Source organism: Enhydra lutris, unplaced genomic scaffold (assembly GCF_002288905.1).
Source record: "Enhydra lutris kenyoni isolate GAN:26980312 unplaced genomic scaffold, ASM228890v2 scaffoldscaffold11, whole genome shotgun sequence".
NCBI classification, from domain to species: Eukaryota; Metazoa; Chordata; class Mammalia; order Carnivora; family Mustelidae; genus Enhydra; species Enhydra lutris.
In genome coordinates this window covers 36,732,703-36,751,590 of record NW_019154095.1, presented here as the reverse complement: position 1 = coordinate 36,751,590, position 18,888 = coordinate 36,732,703, and the positions used below count along the sequence as shown (strand labels likewise).

Sequence of the window (18,888 nt, the reverse complement as noted above, 5' to 3'; positions counted from 1 at the left end):
AATAGTAAAATTTACAAGTCTTAGCGACAAAGAGAAGATCCTGAAAGCAGCCAGGGAAAAGAAGTCTGTAACATACAATGGTAAAAATATTAGATTGGCAGCAGACTTATCCACAGAGACCTGGCAGGCCAGAAAGAGCTGGCATGATATATTCAGAGCACTAAACGAGAAAAACATGCAGCCAAGAATACTATATCCAGCTAGGCTATCATTGAAAATAGAAGGAGAAATTAAAAGCTTCCAAGACAAACAAAAACTGAAAGAATTTGCAAACACCAAACCAGCTCTACAGGAAATATTGAAAGGGGTCCTCTAAGCAAAGAGAGACCCTAAAAGTAGTAGATCAGAAAGGAACAGACACAATATACAATAACAGTCACCTTATAGGCAATACAATGGCACTAAATTCCTATCTCTCAATAGTTACCCTGAATGTTAATGGGCTAAATGCCCCAATCAAAAGACACAGGGTATCAGAATGGATAAAAAAACAAAACCCATCTATATGTTGCCTACAAGAAACTCATTTTAAACCTGAAGACACCTCCAGATTTAAGGTGAGGGGGTGGAAAAGAATTTACCATGCTAATGGACATCAGAAGAAAGCAGGAGTGGCAATCCTTATATCAGATCAATTAGATTTTAAGCCTAAGACTGTAATAAGAGATGAGGAAGGACACTATATCATAATCAAAGGATCTGTCCAACAAGAAGATCTAACAATTTTCAATATCTATGCCCCCAACGTGGGAGCAGCCAACTATATAAACCAATTAATAACAAAATCAAAGAAACACATCGGCAATAATACAATAATCATAGGGGACTTTAACACTCCCCTCACTGAAATGGACAGATCATCCAAGCAAAAGATCAACAAGGAAATCAAGGCCTTATGACACACTGGACCAGATGGACATCACAGATATATTCAGAACATTTCATCCCAAAGCAACAGAATATACATTCTTCTCTGGTGCACATGGAACATTCTCCAGAATAGATCACATCCTCAGTCCTAAATCAGGTCTCAACTGGTATCAAAAGATTGGGATCATTCCCTGCATATTTTCAGACCACAATGCTCTAAAGCTAGAACTCAATCACAAGAGGAAATTTGGAAAGAACCCAAATACATGGAGACTAAACAACATCCTTCTAAAGAATGAATGCGTCAACCAGGAAATTAGAGAGGAATTGAAAAAATTCATGGAAACAAATGATAATGAAAACACAACGGTTCAAAATCTGTGGGACACAACAAAGGCAGTCCTGAGAGGGAAATATATAGCGGTACAAGCCTTTCTCAAGAAACAAGAAAGGTCTCAGGTACACAACCTAACCCTACACCTAAAGGAGCTGGAGAAAGAACAAGAAAGAAACCCTAAACCCAGCAGGAGAAGAGAAATCATAAAGATCAGAGCAGAAATCAATGAAATAGAAACCAAAAAACAGTAGAACAAATCAACGAAACTAGGAGCTGGTTCTTTGAAAGAATTAATAAGATCAATAAACCCCTGGCCAGACTTATCAAAAAGAAAAGAGAAAGGACCCAAATAAATAAAATCATGAATGAAAGAGGAGAGATCACAACGAACACCATAGAAATAACAGACAATTATAAGAACATACTATGAGCAACTCTACGCCAACAAATTTGACAATCTGGAAGAAATGGGATGCATTCCTAGAGATATATAAACTACCACAACTGAACCAGGAAGAAAGAGAAAGCCTGAACAGACCCATAACCAGTAAGGAGATTGAAACAGTCATCAAAAATCTCCAAACAAACAAAAGCCCAGGGCCAGAAGGCTTCCCGGGGGAATTCTACCAAATATTTAAAGAAGAACTAATTCCTATTCTCCTGAAACTGTTCCAAAAAATAGAAATGGAAGGAAAACTTCCAAACTCATTTTATGAGGCCAGCATCACCTTGATCCCAAAACCAGACAAGGATCCCATCAAAAAAGAGAACTACAGACCAATATTCTTGATGAACACAGATGTGAAAATTCTCACCAAATACTAGCCAATAGGATTCAACAGTACATTAAAGGATTATTCACCACGACCAACTGGGATTTATTCCAGGGCTGCAAGGTTGATTCAACATCCGCAAATCAATCAATGTGATACAACACATTAATAAAAGAAAGAACAAGAACCATATGATACTCTCAATAGATGCTGAAAAAGCATTTGACAAAGTACAGCATCCCTTCCTGATCAAAACTCTTCAAAGTGTAGGGATAGAGGGCACATACCTCAATATTATCAAAGCCATCTATGAAAAACCCACCGCAAATATCATTCTCAATGGAGAAAAACTGAAAGCTTTTCTGCTAAGGTCAGGAACACGGCAGGGATGTCCATTATCACCACTGCTATTCAACGTAGTACTAGAAGTCAGACAATCAGACAACAAAAGGAAATTAAAGGCATCGAAATCGACAAAGAAGAAGTCAAACTATCACTCTTTGCAGATGATATGATACTATATGTGGAAAACCCAAAAGACTCCACTCCAAAACTGCTAGAACTTGTACGGGAATTCAGTAAAGTGTCAGGATATAAAATCAATGCACAGAAATCAGTTGCATTTCTCTACACCAACAACAAGAGAGAAGAAAGAAATTAAGGAGTCAATCCCATTTACAATTACACCCAAAACTATAAGATACCTAGGAATAAACCTAACCAAAGAGGCTAAGAATCTATACTCAGAAAACTATAAAGTACTCATGAAAGAAATTGAGGAAGACACAAAGAAATGGAAAAATGTTCCATGTTCTTGGATTGGAAGAATAAATATTGTGAAAATGTCTATGCTACCTAAAGCAATCTACACATTTAATGCAATTCCTATCAAAGCACCATCCATTTTTTTCAAAGAAATGGAACAAATGATCCTAAAATTTATATGGAACCAGAAAAGACCTCGAATAGCCAAAGGAATATTGAAAAAGAAAGCCAAAGGTGGTGGCATCACAATTCCGGACTTCAAGCTCTATTACAAAACTGTCATCATCAAGACAGCATGGTACTGGCACAAAAACAGACACATAGATAAATGGAACAGAATAGAGAGCCCAGAAATAGACCCTCAACTCTATGGTCAACTCATCTTTGACAAAGCAGGAAAGAATGTCCAATGGAAAAAAGACAGCCTCTTCAATAAATGGTGTTGGGAAAATTGGACAGCCACATGCAGAAAAATGAAACTGGACCATTTCCTTACACCACACACGAAAATAGACTCAAAATGGGTGAAGGACCTCAATGTGAGAAAGGAATCCATCAAAATCCTCAAGGAGAACACAGGCAGCAACCTCTTCGACCTCAGCCGCAGCAACAACATCTTAGGAACTTTGGCAAAGGCAAGGGAAACAAGGGCAAAAATGAACTATTGGGACTTCATCAAGATCAAAAGCTTTTGCACAGCAAAGGAAACAGTTAACAAAACCAAAAGACAACTGACAGAATGGGAGAAGATATTTGCAAATGACATATCAGATAAAGGTCTAGTGTCCAAAATCTATAAAGAACTTATCAAACTCAACACCCAAAGAACAAATAATCCAATCAAGAAATGGGCAGAAGATGTGAACAGACATTTCTGCAAAGAAGACATCCAGATGGCCAACAGACACAAAAACTGCTCCATATCACTCGGCATCAGGGAAATACAAATCAAAACCACAATGAGATACCACCTCATGCCAGTGAGAATGGCTAAAATTAACAAGTCAGGAAATGACAGATGCTGGCAAGTATGCGGAGAAAGGGGAACCCTCCTACACTGTTGGTGGGAATGCAAGCTGGTGCAACCACTCTGGAAAACAGCATGGAGGTTCCTCAAAATGTTGAAAATAGAGCTACCCTATGACCCAGCAATTGCACTGCTGGGTATTTACCCTAAAGATACAAATGTAGTGATCCGAAGGGGCACGTGCACCCGAATGTTTATAGCAGCAATGTCTACAATAGCCAAACTATGGAAAGAACCTAGATGTCCATCAACAGATGAATGGATAAAGAAGAGGTGGTATATATACACAGTGGAATACTATGCAGCCATCAAAAGAAATGAAATCTTGTCATTTGCGATGACGTGGATGGAACTAGAGGGTATCATGCTTAACGAAGTAAGTTAATCGGAGAAAGACAACTATCATATGATCTCCCTGATATGAGGGAGAGGAGATGCAACATGGGGGGTTAAGGGGGTAGGAGAAGAGTAAATGAAACAAGATGGGATTGGGAGGGAGACAAACCATAAGTGACTCTTAATCTCACAAAACAAACTGAGGGTTGATGGGGGGAGGGGGTTTGGGTGGGTGGAGTTATGGACATTGGGGAGGGTATGTGCCATGGTGAGTGCTGTGAAGTGTGTAAACCTGGCAATTCACAGACCTGTACCCCTGGGGATAAAAATATATGTTTATAAAAAATAAAAATTAAAAAAAATTTAAAAAAATGGAATTTATCTTGAGTAGGCCATTGTTTTATTATAGCTGTAAAGACTGTTAAAAACAAAGGCCCACAAAGGAGTTAGTTGGTGTAAGCCCCATGTTGACCAAACCTAGACTTAATTGGTTTTAACTCTCCCAGAATAGAGTATTAAACCAGCCAGTCAGGAATCACCTGATCAGTACTAGTTACTCCCTGATAGATCCCTGATATCCCCTAAAGGAATATAACTTTGCAATAACAAACATGCCTTTTTGCCAGTATAACTTCCTGGTTCCCGCTCCCTTCTGCCTGTAAAAGTCTTTTATTTTGTATAGCTTCTCAGATCCTTCTTTGGCTAGACTGGATGCTGGCCAATTTAAATTGATTTTTGCTCAGTTTATCTTTTAACAAGCCCTACTGAAATAAACTGCAATAAGTCTTTACATTCTCTTCCTCAATGTCTACATCATTAACCAGAGTGGTCACTGACCAATGATGCTTAGAGCATGAGGTTGCTTCTTAAGTGACCAAGTGACTTCCTATCTTCAAATCTAGAAAAACATGCACTGATCCCTCATATGTTAGTCAGATGAGCCTATGTTTTAGGATTTCATTAGGCTTTTGCCTAAATATATCTCTAATTTCTTCCCTCTCTCATATATTAAGAACTTATCTCAGTAAATGTTACAGTGACTAACTGCTCTTGATCACCAGGGATTTTTCTATCTATAGTTATGGCTACTGGCAGAAGGAAAGTAGTTTTACTTTTTTGATGGAGTAGGTGAGTAAAACACCACCACAATAAGCTTTCCTTAATATTAGAAAACCACCAACCCCACTGATGGAATTCATCAGGAATCTCATTATCACTGAAAACTTCAGCAACCAAGTTAGCTCCACAACTGGCCAGAATATCCATAGAATCCATTTGTCTTTATAGGCATTGTGACTTTGCCTTTCTTTTGTTTCAGACAAAGGTTTAGGATATGTCTAGGTAGTCTTCATTATATTTATTTATATTTTCTTTCTGGCTTGCTGAGTTTTGTTTTTTAATTTGACTTATGTTATACTTAATTAGATGTGGATAAAAGAAGTATTAGAATATTTACATTACCACAGACAGTTCTCCCATAATTCCATTGACATGGAGGAGTCAATCCCATCAGTATCTGAAACTTCTAATCCAGTCACAACACATTATTTTTACCCACTACTGAACTTCAATGAATGAATCATAGATTTTAGATCCTTTCTGACTCTAGATTTTTTTGCCTATATTTTTGATATTCGGTTTGCATGATTGAACATATCTATAGTTCATTGACATTTATTGTGGAGTAGTATTTCTTTGTATGAATATAACATTGTTTATTCATGCTATTATTAATGAACATTTAGGTTGCTTTGGTTTCAAGTCTTATGAAATTGCTTCTAAAGAACATGTCTTTTTTCCCTATTTTTAGGAATAGAATTGCTGGGTCATATGTTAATTGTACTATTAAATTTGTAACAAAGCATCACTCCGCATTTTTAAATTCTTGTAATATTTTACATTCCAACCACCTATGTATGAGAGTGACAGTTTTTCGTTATTCTTAGCAACTTTTGTTACTGCTAGTCTCTTACATTTTGGTAATTTCAATGTATGCTTGTATTTCACTGCAGTTTTAATTCATATTTCTCTGATAACTAATCATACTAGACAGTGTCTCATGTGATTGTGTGACATTCATATGTCTTTGTCTACTTTTTGAATGTTCATGTATTTTGCATAGTTTGATGGATTTTTAATTATATAGTTATAGAAATTCTTAATATAAGCTATATGCAAATCCTTTGTCAGATTTTCTCCCAGTATGTGGCATGATTTGTACTTTGTGTCCTATCAGTTCCAAGTTGTGAAACTTTCTCGTAAGTTTTCTTCTAGAAGTTTACTGATTTTATCTTTGATGTGTATGCCTATGATACATTTTGAGTAACTTTTGTTGTTTAAGTATTAGGGCATATTTTTTCTCTATATGTATATCTTTAAAATCTCTAGCCCTATTTGTTGGAAAACTACCCTTTCCCATTGAATTACCATTTTACCTTTATTGAAAAACAGTTCACATACTTTGTGTGTTTTTTTTTAAAGATTTTATTTATTTATTTGACAGACAGAGATCACAAGTAGGCAGAGAGTCAGGCAGAGAGAGAGGAAGGGAAGCAGGCTCCCTGCTGAGCAGAGAGCCCGATGCGGGACTCAATCCCAGGACCCTGAGATCATCACCTGAGCCGAAGGCAGCGGCTTAACCCACTGAGCCACCCAGGCGCCCTACTTTGTGTTTTATTGATCCATATATCTAGCCTTACATTAATACCAGCCCTTCTTACTCTGATTCACAAAATTAGGTAAATTGTGTCTTCATATTTTGTACCTTTTTCTGAAGATAGATTTGGTGATTTTAGGTCTTTGCATTTCTGTGTAAAATTTGGAATCAACTTTTCCATTTCTACTCATATCCCCCCCCAAAATAAAAAAAACTTTGTGAAATTTTAATTGGAACTCTTTTGTATCTATATATGAATTTGCGGGGAATTAATGTATTCTTAATGTGATTTTCAAACTATGAACATGGTATATTCTATTTATTTAGATATCTCTAATTAAATTAAAACCTAAATATTTCATATTTCTGAATGTTATTATAAATTGTGTATCTTTTTAAAAAATCTATTTCCGGTGTCCTTTGCAGGTATATAGAAACAGAATTAAATCATGAAAGTTGATTCCTCTGATTGCCAGTTTAAGATTTCTTTGAATGATTCATATTTTGGAAAATACCCACAAAATGTCTAAATTAAAGTGATCAAATAATCCCAGTGAATATATGAAAAAAGAATATACTTTTGGAGTTTATTCCAGAAGTAGGAAATCATTTCAGTACTTTTCAACATATATCAAAATTAACAGAGAAACAAAAATTATGATATTAAATACTGAAGAGACATTTTATAAAAGTTTGGATATCTAGAACTAAAAATTATATCCTTTTGATTTCTCTAATTTCTCAATGGCATACCACAGTTACCTATTTTTTTAAAGATTTTTATTTATTTATTTGAAAAATAAATAAAGAGAGAGCTAGAGAGCACAAGCATGGGAGAAGGAAAAGCAGGCTTCCTGCAGAGCAGGGTGCCTGATGTGGAGCTCAGTCCCAGGGCTCTGGGATTATTACCTGAGCTGAAGGTGGCAGTTTAATTAATTGAGACACCCAGACTCCCTAACAGTTAACCTATTTTAAAAAGTTCTCATGTTTGGTCCCATTGTGGGATTCCATTTTTAAACCACGATTCATTGAACATCAATTTCTAAGCCCAACGTTTATTGTAGCTTTCCATTATACACTGAGTAGTGTCAAAAAATGCTCTTCACTATAGGCTCTCTTTTTGATTCTAGCCTTAGGAGGCTTTCCCTTTTCATGTCATTGATTTTTGTCCACTCCCCCAACATTAATATTTAGTGTGTGTTCAATCTTCTGTCTTCACTAAATACTTTTGATAAGTTTTATTAAAATCTTTATATTATGAAGCATAATACATTCTTTCTCATAATGAAACAAAAATATCTGACTCTTGTAAATATTAAAACTTATACAATAATAACATTTTAAAATTTATTTATGTATTTGGCATAGAGAGATAGAGAGCTCAAGCAGGGAGAGTGGTAGGCAGAAGCAGAAGGAAAAGCAGGGTCCCCACTAAGCAGGGTATCCCAATGCAGGGACTCTATCCCAGGACCCTGGGATCAGAGGACCTGAGCCAAAAGCAGACGTTTAACTGACTGAGCCATCCAGGCACCCAATAATAACATTTTAAAATATACTTTAGTATATGCAGTTAATGCAATTGAAGACACTGACATTGTATCTAATTTTATATAGGATATTTATATAACAATCCAGGTATTACAAAAGTTCATGAATAAATTATTATTCTATAAAAGCAACCGATAAACTTCTGTTTTGGGAAAGAGATACATCATTATAGTTTCTTTCACAGCACACTACTCAAACCATTCAACAAAAAATAAATAAATACATACATAGTATGTATGACACATTTTACACACATACGAAGACTCACATATTTCCTGGGGTTAGAGTGGAAGAAACTTCTATTCATAAACTCAAGAACAAACCCCAAAAATATGATAGTTCTCAGAGTTCTTAGATAGGTCTACTATCTCACACTCTCACAATATCAAAAATTTACCCAAACAAACAAACAAACAAAAAATGCACCAAAAGTCAGTTGTCAATGACAAATTATAAAATATAGCAAACATATATTGGTGGCCAGGGATTAATATAATTACTATAAAAGTGCTTACAAATAAAGGAAATAAGCAGAATGATTTGACAGAAATATATGCATACAAATATAAAATAAACCAGAATGTGCATTTTTAAAAATTTATAGCACATTAGTAATGAAAATAATAAAATTGAAACAGATGTAAGCACTTAGTTATTTTTACCTATAACACCTATCGCTTTACTAATTTTTAAATGTTACTATCAGTCTTGTGAAACATCACTCTTGCACTTAATACATATATAGAAAGAAGGAAATAAGAGTATGTTGTAGTCTTTAATAGTTTTATACTCTATGATCTACTTACTGCTAGAATTAATCTTTAATATAAAATCTTGGAGATAAAAATAATAAAAATAAAATTTTCATTGAATAAAAATGTTATAATTTAGAAACCTCTATTTTGTAACATTCATAAATTTTAATTTTATTTTTATTTATTTTATATAATCTCAATATGATGAGATGAAAAAGTACTTATAGTAAATGGAAAAAATACTTTTAAACTTATAGTGCATCTATTTATGAACACAAAGAACATTGACAATTTACATTAAATTTTTAGCAGTTCAGTTTCTTAAGCATAGAATCATAGATAATTTCATTACTATCTTTTTCCCATACTGGAACTATATTTTAAATGAAATGGTGTTAAAAATAAAAACAAGTTCATATTGTGATTGTAATTAACTAAGAGACATACTATAGTACATTTTGACAATAAATAAAATGATTTATTTGATTGAGAATTCTTATTATTAAACTTAATTATATTTACTTTTAGCATTGCAGAGAATTTCAAAAATGCTGTAATCCTGCAGATTGTACTCTGACTGAATTTGCAGATTGTGGCACTGGACCGTGCTGTGATAGAGAAACTTGCCTGGTAAGCTTTCAAATTACTATCGTATTTTCTTTCATGATTTTTTTTCTGCTATTGTGTATTCACTTATTTTTTTTTTACTTCTTTTTTCGTATCTTTCAAATATATAACTTTAAATACTTGATTAATACACAGTTGACTTCAGAATTCAGAAGATCTTAGATTTTTTTCAACTTCTTTCTTATCTTTGCCTTTACTGTATTGTTTCAATCTCCACTCAAGATCCATCCAGTTATCCAATACCAATTCCAGATTATTTGGGCATATGAATTCTTCTTGGTCATACCTGAGGCAATACCTGAATGTAGTTCTTCATGACCCAACAGCTTATAAGAAAATTACAAATAAGCCAAATATAATATTAATGGAAATGACAGAAATACTTTGTTCTTGTATAAGTTGTTTTATAGTTTTGGTTTCCTACCTTACAAAACTAATTGTTTTTCTTTGTCCCACAGATATCTGTAAGAGGAACTGTATGTCGGGAAAGCAAAGATCCATGTGATTTTCCAGAATTTTGTGATGGAAAAAGTGAATTTTGTGTACCTGATACGAAATCTGCTGATTTAGAACCATGCAATAATAAGACTGCCTATTGCTATAATGGAGTATGCCAAGATACAGATAAACAGTGTGCAGACTTATTTGGAAAATGTAATAGTTGTACTTTTTTTCTGGGGTTCATTTTCATTATTTTGTCTTATACTTTTTCCCTGTAAAATTAGCATACAGAATTTTATTAGCTTCAGGTGTAAACTTCAGTAATATAATAATTCTATACATTACTCAGTGCTCATCATGATATGTGTACTGTTTAATCCCCTTTATATCCATTATCTGGTAACCATTGGTTTGTTCTCTAGAGTTAAGAGTCTGTTTCTTGGTTTGCATTTCTCTCCTTTTTTCCCCTCTGTTTGTTTTGTGCCTTCAATTCCACATGTGAGTGAAATCATGTGATATTTGTCTTTCTAAGATTGACTTATTTTGCTTAGCATTGTTCCTGACTTCCTGTATCACTTCTAGAAATTTTTTCCTAGAGTCTTTTGGGTTCTCCATATAGAGTATCATGTCATCTGCAAAGAGTGAGAGTTTGACTTCTTTGCCAATTTGGATGCCTTTTATTTCTTCCTGTTATCTGCTGGCTGAGGTTACTTCTAGTAGTACTATGTTGAACAACACTGGTGACAGTGGACATCCTTGCCGTGTTCTTGACCCTAGGGAGAATGCTCTCAGTTTGTTTGCTTTTTCTTTTCCATTGAGAATGATATTTCCTGTGGTTTTTTTGTATGTGGCTTTTATGATATTGAGGTGTGTTTTCTTATGCTGTGAAGAGTTTTGATCAAGAAAGGATGTAGTTTGCCAAATGCTTTTTCTGTATCTACTGAGAGGATCATATAGTTCTTGCACTTTCTTTCCTTAATATAGTGTATAACATTGATTGATTTGTGGATGTTGAACTACCCTTGAATCCCAGAAATAAATCCCACTCGGTCATGGTGACTAATGCTTTTAATGTACTGTTGGATCCTATTGGCTAGTATCTTGTTGAGAATTTTTGCATCCATGTTCATGAGATATATTGGTCTATAATTTTCTTTTTTTGTGAGGTCTTTTCTGATTTGGGGATTAAGGTAATGCTGGTCTCATAGGAAGAGTTTGGAAGTTTTCCTTCCATCTCTACTTTTTGAAACAGCTGGTATTAGGTATAATTCTTCTTTAAATGTTTGATAGAATTCCTTTGGGAAGCCTTCTGGCCCTCAACACTTTAAATGTTTGATAGAATTCTGCTGGGAGACCAACTGATCCTGGACTCTTGGTTTTTTTGGGGGGAAGATTTTTTTATTACTGCTTCAGTTTCCTTGCTGGTTATGGGTCTGTTCAGGTTTTCTATTTCTTCTTGTTTCAGTTTTGGTAGTTTATAAAACATCCATTTCTTCTAGATTGTCTAATTTGTTGGCATATAGTTGCTCATAATATGTTCATATAATTGTATTTCTTTGTTGTTCATTGTGAGATCTCCTTCATTCATAATTTTATTTGTGTCCTTTCTCTTTTCTTTTGGATAAATCTGGTGAGGAGTTTATCAATGTTATTAATTTTTTCAAAGAACCAGATCTGTTTCATTGATCTGTTCTTGTTTTTTGGTTTCTATTTCATGATTTCTGCTCCAATCTTTAATAATTCTCTTCTTCTGGGTTTAGGCTTTCTTTCCTGTTCTTTCTTCAGCTCCTTTAAGGTGTATGGTTGTGTATTTGAGACCTTTCTTGTTTCTTAAGAAAATCTTATATTGCTATATACTTCCCTCTTAGGACTGCCTTCACTGCAACTTAGCGGTTTTGAATACTTGTGTTTTCATTTTCATTTGCTTTCATAATTTTTAAAAATTCTTCTTTAACTCCCTGGTTGACTCATTCATTCTTTAGTAGGATGCTCTTTATCCTCCATGTATTTGAGTTTGTTCCAACTTTCCTCTTGTGGATGAGTTCAAGTTTCAAAGCACTGTGGTCTGAAAATATGCAGGGAATGATCCCCATCTTTTGGTACTGGTTGAGACCTGGCTTGTGACCCAGTATGTGATCTATTTTGGAGAATGTTCCATGTGCACTTGAGAAAAATGTGTATTCTGTTGCTTTAGGATGGAATACTCTGAATATGTCTGTGAAGTCCATCTGGTCCAGTGTGTCATTCAAAGCCCTATTTCCTTACTGATCTGCTTAAATGATATGTCCATTGCTATGAGTGGGGTGTTAATGTCCTCTATTATTACTGTATTATTATCAATATATTTCTTTCACTTTGTTTTGGCTTGTATAATTGGCTGTTCTTATGTTATGAATATTTAAGATTATTAGATCTTGTTGGATAAATGCTTTTAGTATGATATAATGTCCTTCCTCATCTCTTATTACAGTCCTTGGTTTAAAATCTACTTTGTCCAATTTAAGGCTTGCTGCCCCAGCTTTCTTTTGATGCCCATTAACATGATAAGTGGTTCTCCACTCCCTTACTTTTAATCTGGAGGTGTCTTTTGGTCTAAAATGAGTCTCTTGCAGATAACATATTAAAGGATCTTGCTTTTTTATCCAGTCTGATACCCTGTGTCTTTTGATTGGGGCATTTAGCCCATTTAGATTCAGGGTTACTATTGAAAGATAGGAATTTAGGGCATTATCTGTATATTAGGGTATTATCTGTAAAATGACTTTCTGTATATTGTCTCTGTTCCTTTCTGTTCTTTTTAACTTTTGGGCTCTGACTCTCCTTGACGGATTCCCTTTAATATTTCTTGTAGGGCTGTTTTAGTGATCACAAATTTTATTTTTCTGTTTGTCCTGGAATCATTTTATCTCTCCCTCTTCCCTAAATGACAGCCATATTGGATAAAGTATTCTTGACTGCATATTTTTTCTCATTTAGCACCCTGAATATATCATGCCAGTCCTTTCTGGCCTGCAAGGTCTCTGTGGACAGGTCTTCTGCCAGTCTAATATTTCTACCCTTGTAGGTTACAGACCTCTTTTCCTGAGCTGCTTTCAGGATTTTCTCTTTGTCTCCGAAATTAGCAAGTTTCACTTTTATATATGGAGATACTGACCTATTTTTATTGATTTTGAGGGAGTGTCTCTGTGTCCCCTGGAATTGAATGCCTGTTTCCTTCCTCAGATTAGTGAAATTCTCCACTATAATTTGCTCCTATATACACCTTCTCTTTCCTCTTCTTCTGGGATACCAATTATTCTAATATTGTTTCACTTTATGGTATGACTTATCTCTCAAATTCTCACCTCATGATCCAGTAGTTGTTTTATCTCTCTTTTTCTCAGCTTCTTTAGTCTTAATCATTTTGTCTTCTATATCACTAATTCTCTCTTCTGGCTCATTTATCCCAGCAGTTAGAGCCTCCAGTTTTTTTAATTGCATCTCATTTAGTCTTTTTAGTTTCAACTTGATCAGATTTCATTTCTTTTATTTCTCCAGAAAGGGATTCTCTGGTGTCTTCTATGCTTTTTTCAAGCCCAGCTAGCATCTTTAATATAGTTGTTATCCTGAACTCTTGTTCCGAAATATTACTTATATCCACACTGATTAGGTCCCTGTCAGTCACTACTCCCTCTTGTTCTCTTTTTGATGTGAATTTTTCCTTCTTGTCATTCTGCCCAGAGAGAGATGATGCAAGAATAGATGCATGTGAGAACAAAATACTAAAATGGCGACAATGACCCAGAGAAATGTACACTAAGCAAATCAGAAGAGACCTGAAACTGAAAAATAAAATTAAAAGGAAAAAAGAGAGAATATAATCAGACAGGGGAACAGAACAGAACAATATGCTGGATCCTGTGTGTATTTTGGTCTGTTTAATAGAAAAGTAGATCCCAAAACTGTAAAGAAAAACATATCAGTAAAAAAAAAATTATATACAATATAAGGATAGAGTATAATTATAAAAATGAAATTAAAAGACAATAAAAAGGCAAAAAAAAACCAAAAAGAAAGAATAGAAACAGACAGGTGAACAGAACAAAACAGTACACTATGTCCTGGGGATATTTTGTTCTGTTTGTTAGAAGAAACTATATCCCAAAATGGCAAAGAAAGAAAAACTTTTTTATGCACAAAAATAAAATTAAATACAGTGAAAGGATAAATGTAATTGTGTAATTGTAAAGGCAAAAATTAAAAAAGACTTTAAAATGAGTTGATAAAATAAGAAATTGGTTGAAAAAGGAAAGAGAAAAAAATTAAAATTGGAAGATTAAAGAATCATGGGAGAAAAACCATGAATTCTATATACAATTTTCCCTTAGCACTGGAGTTTTGCAGTTATTTGTGATCAGCAAACTTGGTCTTAACAAGATGTTCTTGCTGATCTTCTGGGGGAAGGGGCCTGTTCCACTAATTCTCACATGTCTTTGCACCTGGTAGAACTGCACCACCCTTGCCAGGAGTTTAGGCTAAATAAGTGACTCTGGGTTGCTCTAGGGCTTTTGTTCCCTGAAGGCTTTGAATGTCTCTCTAGAGGATGAGAATGAAAATGGTGACCTCCCAATCTCCAGTCTCAGAGCTAAAAGCTTGCACCCCCAACTACTCAGTGCCCCTTCATGGATAAGCAATCAATCACTCCTATCTCCTTGGTCTCTGTCCACCCTCCATGCTCACCCAGCCTGTGACCAAGCATTTCTGTCTCAGACACGTGATCCTACTTCAAGTCTCCAAACCCTACAGACTCCTACAACAGACACATGTGATGTTCCTGGTTGGGGAGGTGTCTTGGCTTGGTTTTTCTCCTTGCTGGGACCCAGCTGAGAGAGTGGTAGCCTGATCATGCTGTGGTTTGGGCATTATGGCAACCCTGAGCCTAGTGTCCACTACTGGACTTGCTGATTGCACCTGGCTTTCCAGCTCAGATGCCTAGGGAACTCTGCCATGCTCAAGCATCCCTGTTCTTTCTTAACTCTGGAGATCCTGAGACCATGCTGTCTCACCTAGGATTCTACCCTGCTTTGCCATCTTAGTGCCTTTCAGGCAGGGACATCTGGAGAAGACTTTGAAAAGTTCTGATTTTGAGCTCCATTGCCACATCACTTTCTGATAGCTGACTGATGGAGGCTCTCTTCCCCCATGATTTATCTTCCCATGTATTGCCTTGGATTCACTTCACACCTCCTACCTTGCAGAAAGTGGTGGCTTTTCTATTGTAGAGTTGCATCTATTCCTTTCTTAGGTCTCCAGTTGAGTTCAGACTAATTTGATAGCTTTCTAGCTGAATTCCTGGGACCAGGTGAAACTAAGTTTTCCAAGTCCTCCACACCATCTTGGACTACTTCCTTACTAATTTGGATACTATATATTTCCTTTTGTTGTCTGATTACTGGGGATAGGACTTATTTCTATTATAGATCTACTTATTTGAGGGTTTTTATTATGAATGGATGTTATACTTTGTCCAGTGCTTTTTCTGCATCTATTAAAATTCTCATATGGTTCTTGCCTTTTCTCTTATTGATGTGATACTGATTGTGAATACTGAACTGCCCTTGCATCCCAGGAATAAATTCTATGTGTTCATGGTGAATGATTTTTTACTATATTATTGGATTTGGATTGTTAGTATTTTGTTGAGGATTTTCACCTCATGTTCATCAGATATATTGTCCTATAATTTTTTTTTTCTTTTTTAAAATTTTTTCTTTCCTTTTTTCTTTTTTTCTTTTCCTTTTTTTTTTTTTTCCCTCATATGGTTTTGATATCAGGGCAATTATGGTCTCATAGAATGAAGTAGGAAGTTTTCCTTCTTTCTATTTTTCTATTTTTTTGAATAGTTTGAGAAGAATAGATATTAACTCCTCTTTACATGTTTTGTATCTTTTGCCTGTAAAGCCATCTGGTCCTGGACTCTTGTTTGTTGGGAATTTTTTTGATTGGTGATTAAATTCCATTTTGCTAGTAATAGATCTTTTCAAATTTGGTTTTGGTAGTTTATATATTTCTAGGAATTTATCCATTCATTCTAGGTTTCCAATTTGTTGGCATACAATTTTTCATAATATTCTCATAATTCTTTGTGTTTCTGTGGTGTTGTTTGTTATTTTTCCTCATTTGTTTCTATTTTTTGGGGGGGGAGGTCCTCTCTCTTTTCTCTCTCTCTTTTTCCTCTCTCTCTTTTTTTGTTCTGGCTAGAGGTGTATTAATTTCATTGATATTTTCAAAGAACCACCTCTTGGTTTTATTGATCTGTTTTACTGTTCCTTTAGTGTCTATATAACTTATTTCTGCTCTAATATTTATTTTTTCCTTCCTTATGCTGGTTTTGGGTTTTGTTTGTTGTTCTTTCTGTAGTTCCTTCAGGTACCAGGTTAGGCTGTTTATATGATATTTTTCTTGCTTCTTGAGGTAGGCCTGCATTGCTTTAAACTTCCCTCTTAGAACTGCTTTTTTTCTGCATCCCAGAGGTTTTGGACTATAGTGTTTTTGCTTTTATTTGTTTCCATGTTCTTTCTGATGTCATCTTTGATTTCTTGGTTAACCCATTTATTGTTTAGTAGCACATTAGTTAGCTTCCATGCATTTATGATCTCTCCAGATCTTTTTTCTTGTGGTTGATTTCCAGTTTTATAGCACTGTGGTCAAAAGAGATGCATGGTATGACTTTGATCTTCTTGAGTTTGTTGAGGCTTGTTTTGTGGGCTGATTCTGGAGAATGTCACATGTGCCTTTGAAAAGAATGTGTATTTTGCTCTTTTAGGATAGAATGTTCTGAATATATCTGTTAAATCCATCTAGTACACTGTGCCATTCAAAACCACTGTTTCCTTGTTGTGTTTCTATTTGGATGATCTGTCCATTGACATAAGTGGGTTGTTAAATTCCCCTATTGCTATTGTATTACTATCAATTATTTTCAGTTATTATTTCTCCAAAAAAATTTTCTGCTCCCTTTTCTTTCTCTTCTTCTAGGATCCCATAATGCAAATATTTTATGCTTGATGCAGTCACTAAGTTCCCTAAAACTATTCTAAATTTGCATAATTATTGTTATTCTTATTTGTTCAGCTTGATTATTTTCCAGGCCTCTGACTTCCAGGTTATTAGTTCTTTTCCTCTGCTTCATGTAGCCTACTATTTATTCTATTGGGTGTATTTTTAATTTCATTTATTGTGTTCTTCATCTTTAGTTCTTTTTTATCTTTTTCTTAAAGAGTCTCACTGATGTCCTCCACTCTTTTTTCCAGTCCAGGGAGTATCTTTATGATTACTACTTTAAATTGTCTATCAGGCATATTACCTGTATCAGTTTTGGTTAGGTCTCTTACTGTGGTTTGGTCTCATTCCTTCATTTGGCGCACATTCCTCTGTCATCTCATTTTGTCTAACTGTGTTTGTTTCTCTGTGTTAGGAAATTCAGCTATTTCTCTTGCTATTGAAAATAATGGCATTATGAAGAAGTGCTCCTTTAGTACCCTGCAGTTACAGTGTTCCCTGTTCTCCAGGACCTGATACTTTCAGTGAGTTGAGTGTGTTGCCTGAGCTCTCTTTTTCCTTCAGTAAAGTTGTCTGCAGAGACTCTCTTTGCCTGCTGTGCACAGTGTTTGGTCCATGGCTAGGTGCAGCACATTTTAACAAGGTGTGTGTTGGTCTTCTTGTGAAATGAGACCTGCTGCCATCATCACTGCAGGAACTGAGGTCCCATAAAATACGAGAGTCTATTGACTGGGTATTGGTGGGTTTTGCACTGATCTTCTGGGGTGGGAGGCCCATGCATTGGGATTAGGGCAAGCATGACTGGGAAGGGCTGATCCACTAAAGTATGGGGGGTGGGGCTTGGTATAAGCAAGTTAGGTAGCAATTGTTTGTGCCATGCTCTTTCTTGCAGGTGACTCTGTGTTTATATTGAGGGGTGGGGAGGAAAATGGCACCTGACAGCTTGTTTTTGGAGTCATTTCTCTATGATCCTGGCTTCTCTGAATGATGCTCTGAGATGAGTAAATCCCTCTCCTGCCTTTCTGCCCCTGGTATTTTTCAAACTGCTGTTTCCATGTTATATCTCTGCTGGCTGTTTGTTCTGCTACCTAAGAGTGGGAACTCAGCTTCCTAATGACCTCTAGGCTCAACCATAGCCTACCTGCTGATTTTTAAAATTTCAAGCTTTAAATACCATTGGTTGTAAGAATTCATAAAATTTGTCTCCTCCTGCTTTCAAAACCAAATATGCAGGTTTATCTTTCCTGTGTGGGCTCCTCAGGGGTTCATTTTAAAACTACATTTTCCTAAAGTTAGTAATCTACCCTGTAGCCATGATAAAAGGTATTGTTTGTGTAAATCCAAATTTGAAAATAAGTTGCAAATCAAAACAACTTTGAATTATATCAAGAGGTAGATCTAATGATTATAAGACAAAAAACAAGATATTAGTCAAATTTCAGGTAAGTGGTGGAAAAGGAGTAGAATATTAGAATTGCAGGTAAGAGAGTAAGTGATTGATTTCTCAATAATTTCTGCACTATGCTGGCAATTTTCTTATTCTCAAGTGGATAGTTTTTAGTTTTTCTTCTTGTATAGCCAGTAGATAACACCAAAAAGTTACTGTAGGTGACACTGATTGGGCATTGCTGTCATCTAGATGTCTCTATATTAATTTATCATACTTTTTAAGTTTTTAATCTTTTTAAAGATGAGTAATTGGAACTTTATTT

General features: G+C 35.2%; 1 protein-coding gene across 1 annotated transcript in view; it reads left to right on the top strand.

The window, feature by feature from the left end:
* The window catches only part of LOC111144565 (disintegrin and metalloproteinase domain-containing protein 18-like), a 117,609-nt gene that overhangs the window by 71,773 nt on the left and 26,948 nt on the right, over nucleotides 1-18,888 (top strand). The window contains exons 13-14 of the mRNA XM_022498904.1: nucleotides 9,596-9,697; nucleotides 10,153-10,348. Coding sequence (XP_022354612.1) covers nucleotides 9,596-9,697; nucleotides 10,153-10,348 — 298 coding nt within the window. The remainder of the gene's footprint in view (nucleotides 1-9,595; nucleotides 9,698-10,152; nucleotides 10,349-18,888) is intronic.